The sequence below is a fragment of the Astatotilapia calliptera genome, chromosome 22 (genome assembly GCF_900246225.1).
Source record: "Astatotilapia calliptera chromosome 22, fAstCal1.2, whole genome shotgun sequence".
Classification (NCBI taxonomy): Eukaryota; Metazoa; Chordata; class Actinopteri; order Cichliformes; family Cichlidae; genus Astatotilapia; species Astatotilapia calliptera.
The window spans coordinates 12,352,426-12,365,059 of NC_039322.1; the positions used below are offsets into that span (position 1 = coordinate 12,352,426).

General features: G+C 41.7%; 1 protein-coding gene across 3 annotated transcripts in view; it reads right to left on the minus strand.

The window, feature by feature from the left end:
• Positions 1–12,634, minus strand: part of efna3a (ephrin-A3a) — a 400,882-nt gene that overhangs the window by 13,421 nt on the left and 374,827 nt on the right. For all 3 annotated transcript variants that reach the window (XM_026157374.1, XM_026157373.1, XM_026157375.1), the window contains exon 2: positions 25–326. In XM_026157374.1, coding sequence (XP_026013159.1) covers positions 25–326 — 302 coding nt within the window. The remainder of the gene's footprint in view (positions 1–24; positions 327–12,634) is intronic.

The window sequence follows — 12,634 nt, forward strand, 5'->3', positions numbered from 1 at the left end:
CAGGTGTTCGCAGGTCTGACTCACAGATGTAGTAGTACTCCTTGCCCACGTTGAACTCGTAGCCCAGGGAGAAGGCGCTGTAACGCTGGAACTTCTCTGAGAATTTGATGGGTGCATGGGGCGCATGGGGCCGGTTGCACTCCCAACGCTTGGAGCCCTTCTGGGTGTTGCAGGTGCGATAGCCGTGGTAGTCGACCATGTAGAGGATGTACTGCTCTGCTACGACACGCTCTAGCGTCCCACGCTGACTGGTGTTGTAGTGCGGGCAGTAGATGTCCAGGTAGTCGTTGACACTGACTTGCACCGTGTATCCCTCCCTTCGGAGGCTGACATAAAAACAAAGACAGAAATAAGATGAATGCATTCAAAAAAGGCAGAAAGAAATGTGGGTAAGTGACTATGGAACCTCTCTAAACCTCTTTCACAATCTGTTAAAGGAATAGCTCAACATTCACAAATCACAGTCTAGGTAACATTTTCTTTTTAGCCAAAAAGCAGCCTGCACATATTTCCCTGGAAAAGAAAAACTCGTTTTTGGATAAGTGAGTTTTTGCAGAGCTTGTAGATGAAGTCTATTACACTGGTATCAATTTTCTCATTTAATATTCAGCCAGAAAGCAAATGAACATATTCCCCAGAAATGTCAAGTAGCTGTTCAGTAAATAAAACCTAATCTCAGTGAAAAATACCACCACGAGATGAAAAAAATTTTTTATGATCAACACTCTGGAAATGCAACGATGCAAAACAAAGCAGCAAAGATTTTACCGGACTAATAACCAATAAGCTGTCAGTTAATTTCTGCTTCATAACTAACTGAGCAGCTGGTTAACAATTTCAACAGTATAGTTAACACAAATGTAATGCAATGAGGGCTTAAAGAGAGTTAATCCCCTCAGCGTTTTCTTCACACCTTGAACTATTACATCTTTCTCCTCCCTCTGCATATAAAAACACACATTTTCCCACCAAATGCCCGGTGGCAATTCCAGGGAATCGTGCTGAGAATCATAATCTGTACTCCTGTCTTTTCCCCAGAGCCAGCTTCGGGCCAGGTCAATGAGGTGGAAGGAGATTCTGTCAGCGGCGATGTATGCTCTGGCTGCTCTGGCTGCAGGGGACTCGGTCTACACAGTAAGCATGATGGAACAATGTCCCCTTTTAGCATAAATGAAATCCACTCTGAGGTTAAGAATATATATAAATATATGTGTGTGTGTGTGTGTCTTGTACAGTAACCCTTCAGTCGATTTAAAACAGAGGAACTGAACTGAACAACCTAAAGAGTGATGTAATAATGTCCCACACTGCCACCATGCTGTTACCAACACTGTTTGTAATGCTAAGTATACTTATTATGTAAATTACACAATCTGTAATTAGACAAAGTAGAAGTCATTAGAAGGGCTCCTGCAGGTGAGCTGATGAGATGGGAATTGTCCTAAGTTGCAGCGATGTGTAACCCACGCCAAGTGCCCGCAATGACTCATACTAACCATTAGGTGGTGGTATTGTGCTGTATTATATGGGCAAAGATCACCCTTCTTATTCTCTGCACCATTATTATTTGTTTCCTGTTGGTTGGCTTCTCTTTCTTACACATTATCTGCTTCACAAAAGAACGCACACTTTAACACTCTCATAACCACTCCTCACTGTGCATACATTATGCCAACACATGCACACACTGCTGCTGAGAGGATCACACTAACATGCACACGTGCATGCGTTACTGGGTCAGGCACCCAGAGATATTTTTCATTCAATCCCAAAATGAAGATCAGAAATGTCAGACCCTTCTCTGTTGCTTTCTTACTGTGCTGATCACTTTTTCTGGATCCTCTCGCCCACTCTGATAATATTTTCCCCTCCGTTTTCTCCCCTTTTCTTCATGTATACACACATGCTGAGGCAGATGAATATCAATTCTCTTAACCAGTGTTCTTTTTGGGCCATCAATCTTATCTGTGCTTTCTATCCCCACTGCTTAGATGTGAGATGACAGACTTTTGTCTTGCAGTGTTGCGGGAAGAGACAACACAGCTATGCTTCAAAGGGACTATATTTAGAGAGGGGGTTTGTGTGGTGGAGGAAGGGAGGAAGGTTGAGATGGTGAGGAGAATGGAGGGGTAGAGAGAGATAAAGAGGTACAATGGGCGTAGGATAGAGAGAATTTGAGGGAGACATGAGATGAAAGTGCAAGATAGAGGGTGTGCTGAATAAAAAATATGCATTCAGGAGAATCCTGGATGCAAGTTAAGTCAGGCGGACTCACCGTCACTGAAAAATAAGTGTGTGAGAAGACTTGAATGCAAGGAGGGAAGAAGATCCAGCGAGAGAGCATCTGTGCTTGAGTGCTCTATCATATTCATGGATGAAAGGCCACTGGATACTGCTGAGACAGTGCAGCAAATGCAGCAAACTAGTCTGCAAAAGCATTTGTTCTTGAGCATTTGCAGGTTGGAGAGATACATTTTTGAAAATATGCAAAACGTCTCAAGAGTCTTCTTAAATGTACAGCAATGTCTTATTGTCCCTTTCCATGTAGCTTGAATGTAAAAGCTGGACAAATTTAAATGCAAGGATAAGTTTCATCATTAATAATGTTTAGAAGAATCCAATGATTAACCAGCCTGTAAAACGGCAGCGAAAAATGACCATTACTATTTCATAAAGTTTTTGCTTTGAGCGTTTTTCCTGATGTATTACTTTAATAACTTTATCCAAATAGCGGCAGATCTGCTTTCCGCTTTTCGATGACTCATTTCAGCACTTGCATGAAGATGCGGCCCCGTTCTTTTCCTCCTTATTGTTTTGGTTAGCACCTACCCTAGCTACACAGCAGGAGGACTGTTTGTTCCAAAACTGGCCAGCAAATGAGGAAGCTTGGGAAGAAGAGAGGAAGAAGGGGAGGGGAAAATGACACGGTGGGAAAAACAGAAGGTAAGGTGGGGCAGAGGAGAAAACAAGGAGGAAAGGAGACTAAAAGGGTGAAGTGAGAAGACCAGGCTTGCTGATGGGTGAGAGGAGGCGGGGAGTCCCTCTAGGTGTATGCTGTTATATAAGCAGTCCATTTAGTGGCACAAGACAAAAAGGTTGCAGGCCAGAGAGGAATGGAGGGAGGAGAGGAAAAGAGAAGCGGAAAGAGGGGGTGAGAACAGATTTAATAACTTAAGGTAGGGGGAGGAAGAGGAAGGGTGAGGGGGGGGGAAATACTTCAAATGATGACAACAACAAAGAGTAAAGCACAGAGATGGAGGCAGTGGCCTAGACAGAGACACAGCACCCTCTGGGGATGGACATATATGTGGTAAAAGTGCATAAAAAAGACTGATGGATCTCATTCGCCTGTTGTCTCTCCTTCCCTGCACCCTTTATCCAAGTCGTTTCCTCCCTTTCCACTGTGCATTGTGTCTGCGGTGGTTTTGCTGTCTCATCACCATTTTCCTATGAGTGGGAGTGCACAGCTAGTTAGTATAAGCAGCACAAGCTGGTGAAGACTGCCAGGGGAGGAAAATAGCAGGGGAGAGATCGAGAGAGTGAGAGAGGAATGTGGGGGGGTTAAAAGAGAGAAAGAAGAAGAGAGGAAGAATGAGACAAAGACAGCACCATTGCACCTTTCACGTCTGTGCTAAAAAGAGCCTTAGGAGAATACTGGCAGTAATAAATAACAATGGTGAGGTAGCGCTACAGCGTGAGACACTTACAAACATACAGTGCACAGAAACGGTGCATTTAGCACAGCCACAGGAAATCCACGACTGCTGCAGTAAAATGTAAAAGAAATCCTAAACAATCATATATCAGCAGCTTGGGGCAGTAAGGGATTACGAATTACAGTAGTGCAATTTCTTTGCCTGTATAAAGTTACACTAATTACACATTAAATTTTCAGTAACACTGTTACTTTGACATATTGTAGGCTTGCTCACAGCCTTATTGGAAGTTTTTTCCTGTCTGTGGGCAGGCTGTGGTAAATTGATGAGGGGGCTTGTCAAAAGTGGAAGGCGGCTAGCCTTTACCAAAAAAGAGAAAGTGCACCTCCTGCACTGGCTTGTTAACAAGGTACGTGTCCATTCAGGAGGCGCTCAGCTTTGTTCCAATTTGGAGAGTGTAAGAACTGTGAGCAGGAGGTTGGGACTTCTGGAGAGCTGTGTGTGGTCACTGAGGCTAGGCTAACTGCTGGACAGTCAGTTAATCCATCCAGATTTTGTGCCGCTTGTTAAAGGGGACGTTTTCTGCTTTTTTCCAGTTGCAGTTTTGGATTTACACGATTCTCAATTTAAGTTATTCCTCATTCATTTAATACTGAGCTTTGATGTAACCCTTCAGTTCGGCTTTCTAATGATATAGGGACTCTCTCAAACAAAAAGAATGAACCGCAGATAACTGGTGCTGTCATCTCGAAATGACTGTATTAAGGATTTTCTCCATTTCTGACATCAGAATAAGCTGCTGAATAAGCTGCATCTGAAGTCTAACATTTTACACTGAGTTAAACTGAACAACATGATATTTAGTTAGCATTAAAAAATAATTTTAAAATAGCTGACATGTGCCTACATGGTGTTTTACACATTCAACTTTCAACACGGACACACACACATGCACACACACACACACACACACACACACACACACACACACACACACACACACACACACACACACACACATAAAACAAAAAAGAAAGAAATAGCCTCAGGGAGCCACAAGCTAATGTACTCCTGGTGTGGTTCTCAAGTCTAGATAAATGGAAGAGTTACTTCAAGAAAGTGCATCGATGTTAAATCTGTGTCAGATAAAACATGCGGATCCATCCACTGTGGTGACTCCATGGAAGGTCATATTATTATGAAATCTTATATAAAACTTAGAGAGAATAAAGTTTCAAGAAGGATTTTCGTACTTAGTAAAAGCAAAACCAATTGTGGACCACAAAAAACTCCACATTCTCTTCATTCACTGGTTTCACTGTTTCCCAACTATTTTTATCTATATAGCAAAAAAGGCCTCTAAGGATAATCTATAATACTGATTACAGAGATCATACGAATTCACTATTCTTAAAATCAAAAACATTAAAATTCATTGATCCAGTTTTTGCATCTCTCTATGTGGAGCGAAACTGTGGAACAGACTGAATGATGAGCTGAAGGAATGTCCAAGCCTGACCCAGTTTAAAAATATACGGTTTTTCAGAGGTACAGGAAGGAAGAAGGGCTTTGATCAGGTGCTGTGACCCATCTATGTGTGTATATGGATATCTGTTGGCGTGCTACTGTGTGTGTTTGTGTGTGTGTGTAAGTGTAGTAAACAGTAAAGAAGGTTTTAAACAATGACGCAAAGACAAAAGGTGATGACTATTTATTAAATAGTGGGCTTCTTCCTACTCCTTTGCATCTGTCTGTCTGTGTATCTATAACAGATTGAGAAAAATACAGTGACCTTTGCTGCTGAGTAGCTATTAATGTAATTTTTCCAGTTTTCAAATAACTTGTCCAACACTTGTAAAATTTTATTTCCCTTGCTTTCTACACGAGTGGTGACATTTATTTTTGTTTTGCTTTCCCAAGCTCGAAACTAGAACGGATCCAAGAGCTCAGTCACTTTTTTTTTTTCTGTGTAATAATTTTTGCCAGATTACATCAAAGAGAAAGCAGAAGCACAGACGCTGCTGGCTTTCAAGGAAAAATAATCCTGGTGCATTTGTATTTGTTTATTTTTATTTGTCGACTGACATGAATGGATATGAAATGTCTAAACCCACTACGGTATTCTCCACATTCACAGAAGTTGGTAGTGTTTGTTCTGCCACAGGTTCGCCTTACATTACTGCCGGAGGCTCTACTGTTTTCAAAAATCCATTAAAAACAGCTGGAAGAGACAAGTTGTTGCTTTTCACAAATGCAGTCCAACCCTGCAGTGGAAAAGGCAGTAATAGCGTTTGATTGTAGAATGAAGCACTTGTGGGTTGCATAGGCATTACTGCAGATAGGTACTGCTGAGTATAAATTACACCAGTATCATCCTTTGAAAATACACAGTTCAACATCTGTTACAGGCTCAGTTTTATACAATAATATTGATGTTACATGAAAACCAAATAATGGTTTTAAAGCAAAATTCTTTCATTATTCTGCAAATCTCCCATAGCCTTGTTTTTTGTGGCCAGATTTTCTTCCTAGATACAATTATTTTGATCTTGGGAATCCTCGACTCCTCCATGATTTATGTGCTTGAACATCTACAAAGCAATTATGAACAGAGCCGTCCTCTGTCAAAGACAGCAGTCTCACTATGCTTTAATTTAAAGTACTGAGCTTTGCATAAACTACCAACATTTTACACAGCAAGTAATCTACACTCACCCAACACTCTATTAGGTACACCTCGTTAGCACCTTTTTCATTCAGACCTGCCTTAATTACTCAGCTGCGCATACAACATGCAAATCTCCTGTTCGATCACATCTCTAAGGTGCTCTGCTGGATTGAGATCTGATGACTGTGAATGCCATTTGAATTCAGTGAACTCACTGACATGTTCAAGAAACTAGTTTGAGAGGATTTGAGCTTTGTGACATGTCAGGTTATCCTGCTGAAAGCAGCCAACAGAGGATGAGAACACTGTGGTAATAAGGGGATGCACAGAGTCAGCAACAATAGTCAGGTACACTGTGGGCTTTAAAAGATGCTCAATTAGCACTAAAAGGACCAAAGTGTGCCAAGAAAACATTCCCCACACAATTACACCACAACCAGTCTGTGTCACAATACAGGATGGAGCCATCCTTTCATGTTGCTTACACCAAATTCTGAGCCTACGATCCAAATGTGGCAGCAGAGATCTAGACTCGGGCTCAGGCCAGGTTGTTTTTCAATCTTCTATTGTTTATTTGATACGCCTGTGTGAATTGTAGCCTGAGCTTCCTGTTTTTAGCAGGAGTGGCACCCGGTGTGGTCTTCTACCGGTGTAGCCATTCTGCTCCAAGGTTCAACATGTTGTGCGCCCAGAGACCCATTCCTGTATACCTTGGTTGTAATGAGTAGTTATTTGTGCTACTATTGCCTTCCTATCGGCTCGAAGCACTCTAACCATTCTCCTATGACCTCTGGCAACAAGGAGGTATTTTCTCCCAGAGAGCCGCTGCTCGCTGGACATTTTCTCTTTTTCAGATCATTCTCTGTAAACCTTAGATAGGGTTGTGTGGGAAAATCCCAGCAGATCAGCAGTTCCTGAAATACTCAGACCAGCTCATCTGGCACAAAAAATTATGATATGCTTAAAGTCACTTAAATCAACTTTCCTCCTCATTCTGATGCTACAGCAGGTCGTCTTGATCACATCCTTAAATGAACTGAGTTGCTGCAGTGAGCAGTTGAACTGTTATACCTAATAAAGTGACCAGTAAGTATATATCTAATTAATAGTGCAATGCAGGTGTCCACAATGTTTTATGAGTTTTGGTTTGGAATATAATATATAATAGAAGCTTGCAGTGCATGTATTGTGTTTCTGAGAGACGCACTGTATTTTGATCAAAGTTGCAAACTTTTGTCAGTAAAGATGAGGTCAGCGTGACATCCTCACTGATTGCCTTAAAAAACACAATCTCTCCGAGGTAATCACCGTCAGCCTCATCGGGAGGATAAACTATCGAAGCACAAAATGGCGTGACTTAAATGGCATTCACCAATCGTCTGTTTAGCACCGACAACACTCCTCCAATCAAGTCCCCTGGCAGGGCCTAGCTAGACTCTGCTGATTTTCTCCGTACCTCAGCACCAAAACTCATTACTTGCACATGCACATATGCACACAATGGACACAGACAACCATGAGACATGAACACACACACCCACACACAATATCTCCTGCGAGTCGTCACTGATTGAGTTAATGCTGCAATTAACGGCCCCGTTTACAATGTTTCGATCCAAAATGGAGGACCAGGGGAGAAACAAGTGCTGAGCCAGTTTATGGGAAGTGGCATACGATGCAGCTCACTTCTATTACTATTAGACGACTGGGAGTCATCCACTAGTTTCCTCCACTTCCTCTGTCCACAGTGGTCTCTGAGAGATAGAAAAATATTACCTTTTCATATTTGCTCATTTCTATAGTAACCGCCTCCCAGTTCATTTGATGTGTTTACTTTTGCCTTTATGTTTGCTTGTTTTAGTTTAACTTTACGGAAAGCTTAACAGTCCATTTTAAAAATCTACAAATATACACAACTAAGATTCTGACATATCGAGAGTTTGATGATTTTCAGAGTAAAAGCTGGAAACTGCTCGGGGACACTGTCGAGTCTGTAACTCTGCAAACGCTGAAATGTCAAAGCTTTCAACTGACTTAATCATTTCACTAATTAATACATTTGTGTTGACGTTGCCCGATCATGACATTTACACTGCATGCCAACAACAGGGTTTAACACCGTCATAAGTGGAACATTAAATACACAGTTATTCCTGATGTAATTTGACCGTGCAGAAAGTTATAGATTTCTGCTTTGAAGTGATATTTTATTGATCTCTTCTTAGCAAAAATTTCTTAGCTCTCTTTGCTTTTTCCTTCTCAGGAGAGCCACAGTGCAGTATCAGCTAAAGAGCAGCAGCCAGCAGTGAGCCCCAACACAGAGGCTGAGAAATGAATCTCGAGGTAAAGTTAAAGGATGACTTCTCTGCTCACTATTCCATCTTGTAGTCAGTACATCTCCCCCAACCTCACTCCAGGCTTGCTGTTTTATTAAGTGAGTGGAGGAAGCAGGCAGGACCCATTCAGAAATGTCAGCTATTAGCCACATTGTAACAGAAGCAAATACAATTACTGTAGAAGAGCATGTCTGCAGTAGTTACTCTAAACTAAATGTAAGGGATGACCTAGAGAAACTAAACCATAAACACCAACCTGGGTTGCCTGGCAACCTTAAATATACAACATATAATATGACTAACATGAGGGCGTCTTCCCTTTTCTCTGAATAATTTAATGAATCTTTAATGAATGTGTAAATCCTAAGAAATCCCTACATCCAATCCCTTGGGACAGAGTCCAAACGGCTTAGATGTAAACTGAGGGGGAAAAAGAGAAAAAACAACCAATCTTCACACTTCAGAAGCTTTAATCAGAAAAAAGCTGGTATCTGTGACTGATAAATGCATTTAACGCTTAACTATTTTTCATTATTTATTTCTGCGTTTTTATTTATTCATTAATTACTTCTATGATACACACAAGTCTATTTGTTAATCGTGATTGGTCAGCGGAGTATGACATTCACGGACGACACCGTTTTCCGTTGTGAGAGCAGGGAACAGATGAGGTGGAGGTATGTGCTGGAGAGAAGAGGAATGAAAGCCAGTAGAGGCAAGGCAGAGTACATGTGTGTGAATGAGAGCGAGACAGGTGTAACAGTGAAACTGCAAAGAGCAGAAGTAGTGTGGGTGGATGAGTTCAATGACCTGGGGTCAACCATCCAAAGCAATGGACAGTACACACTAGAGGAGGAGGAGAGAGTCCACGCAGGGTGGAGTGGGTGGAGATGTGGAGCTGGAGGCGCTCAAGATGAAAATGCCAAGAGTTTCTTTGGGAGTGACCAGGATAGACATGATTAAGAAACGAGTATATCAGAGGAACAGCTGAGGTTGAGCAGTTTTGTAGACAGGTTTAAAGAGGTTAGGCTGACATGCAGAGGGACAGTTGATATATTGGGCAAAGGAAGCTGAATTTGGAACAATTTGTCAGGCAGGACTAAGAGAGGAAGACCACAAAAAGATTCATGGATGTAGTGAAAGAGGACATGCAGAGAGTTCGTGCGATGGAAGAGAGTGAGGGGGGCAGATGATCCACTGTGGCAACACGTAAAGAGAGCAGCCAAAATAAGAAGAACGAGATGTGTTTGGCCATATTTGTCTTTCTGCTAGTTTCTTATGTACCATCATGTATAGTTTTACCCCTTCAGGCCTCTAAAAATGATTAAATAAAAATAATGATAGAAGAGAAAATTGACTTTTAATTTGGCTTCACACATTCAGATATCCAGCAAACACTTCTGACAGGGACACCAGAGGACATTTTTTTAATGCTCGATTATGCAAAGGCCATTTTTTGTTAGCTATTACTGGCTCACTGGCTATACATGTTTGAGTTGCAGCAGCGAGGGAAACAAAACTCATAATGATCACCCTAATAACACCATTTCCACAGCTCCAAACTCTGATTAAATCACTTGCAAAGATTTACGGGTTTGCTGCCAGCTCATTCAGAGGAAATATGAACAGGCATGCATTTCATTGATTAATCTGTGCGGTTTAAGCTGCTCTTTACTTTCCAGACATCCACAGAGGAAGTTTAAATATCAAACTGAAGAATAGATGACACAGTTGAATATTAAACTGTGGCTTTCCTCCAGCTACACTTTTTGCATAAAATAAATATAACAGAGGCCAGTAGGCATCTTCTCTTTTCTTTTATTACACTGGAATGTTTCCAAGGACCACTAGGGAATATTTCTCTGGCTATTATTGGCCCCTGGGCTTTAGGCTTTGCATTGGTGTGGCAACTCACACTGTCAGCAATATGGCTTACACTCTAGTAAGCACTCAAATCCAGCAATTAAACTCCCTATGCTCATAACTCCGGTTTGGTTTAATGCAATTGGGGTTTTGAGTGGCTCAAATATCAGTGCTGCTGTGCTGCTATGTCCAAAAATCTGGTCATTTAATTGGAACGAATGGCGTGGACAAAAAACAGTCGAACATAAAAAGAAAACGAGAATAACTCCTCTCCTAATCACACCAAAACCTTCAGATGTATCATAAACCGATGCCAGTTCCAGTCACGGCCAGTCTTGAAAAGTGATCCACCCCGCTGAGCTCTCGGTGTGATCGTACCTCGCAACATGCCGCGATAACAAGGGTCCATCTCTCCAAAGGTGAGGCTCCAATTGTACTTCACTACTAAAGGCCTGATTGTACACATCTGCTCTCTCTCTGTGAGATTGCTGCTTTTTTGCTTCACTCTCCTCCCCTTTGGTTCACTACTTATCTGTCACCAAATCATGAAAAGCAGAAAAAATGGTCTTTTCTACTTGGAAGCAAAAGGTCCAAAATGTATAAATGGGCATAATGGAGCATACAAACCATATCATAGATATACTTAACTGTACATAAAGATGGTGTTTGTAACATCACCTTTCTCTGGGTCCCTTGTGCCACCAACACATCCCACTGAAGCACTACGAAAAACCTCCAATGGTGTCATTGTGGTAAAATACAGCAAGACCACAGCAGCAGATCCCTGGAGGCCTCTAGGTTTTGGTTGTTTTTCTACCACATCTTCCAGATGCTCGATCATATCAATTTAAACCATGAGATGGTTTTCAAACTATTTCCAAACATTTTTCCCAACGTGACAGGGCAGATTATCTTGCTCAATGAGATCAATACCCACAGGCAACATCACTGCCATGAAGGGATGTGTGTAATGTGCAGCTGAGTGCTAAATGTCAAAACAGTGTCCACATGAATGCCAGAAGCCAAGGTTTCCCAGTACAATATTGTCCAGAACAATGCAATGCCTCTGTTGGCTTGCTTTTCTCCTGCAGTGCATCATGCTACCCAAGTAAATAATTGCACACGCACCTGGCTATTGAAATAAAGTAAAGGAAAATGTGATTCATTAGACCAGGGTATCCTAGCACATTGATCCACAGCCGAGTTTTTAGACTCATGTGCCCTTGGCAGTACTGAAAAGGGACCTGCATGGAGATGCTACAGTCCCCTCTGCTATTCAGCTAAATATCTGCAAAGTACCTTCATCTAGTGGACATCTGCAACAATGCAAAAAAGAAATCTCTTCAGCCCTGATCTAGGACACAGCCTTCCTCTAGCACAATCTACAATCACACATACTCAGAGTAGTCAAAATGACAATAAACATCCACAATCGATTTCTTTTCAGGTGGATTTCTTTTTCCATCTTTTTCCATTTAGAGAGCTACTCCATCTGCCCAAACTGAAAATGAGATTTTTTGAAATTTTTGACAAGTTCGGACCAGAGGTGCCCGCAGGACGTGACAATCAAAGCCCAATGTGGCATGTTTTTCTGTCATCGAATCAAATCAAAATATTAGCTGTGAGAAAAGGTCTATTTCTATTTTGTTTACTGTATGCTGCCACTTATACAAAGGGTGCTGGCCTTAGAGGAAAAAGACAGGCAGCCTGACAGAAAGTGAGATAGCAGAGGAGCTGTGACACACAATAGGAGCTCTCATCAAGATGAATTCTCCACAGTACACACCCTCAGAGAGGGTGCCAGGCAGCTCCCAGTTGCCCACGTGGCCATGTCCAAAAAACAAAGTGCTTATCCTGCCAATCTCAAACTGTCTGGTTACTAAAAGAGCAGAAGACAGACTCGAGCAAAACAGGGAGTGCACAAACATACATCAGCTTAGTATTCACGTAAAGAAAATCTTCAACAAATGAGACATCTGAGGCAGCGTGCAGGTAAAAGTGAACATAAAACAACCACGTTGCAAAAATATAGGCAAAGTATAACACGAAGGTAAATCCACAGAGGGAGCCACAAGACAACAGTGCCGCTTACATTATCTTTACAAAGTGTA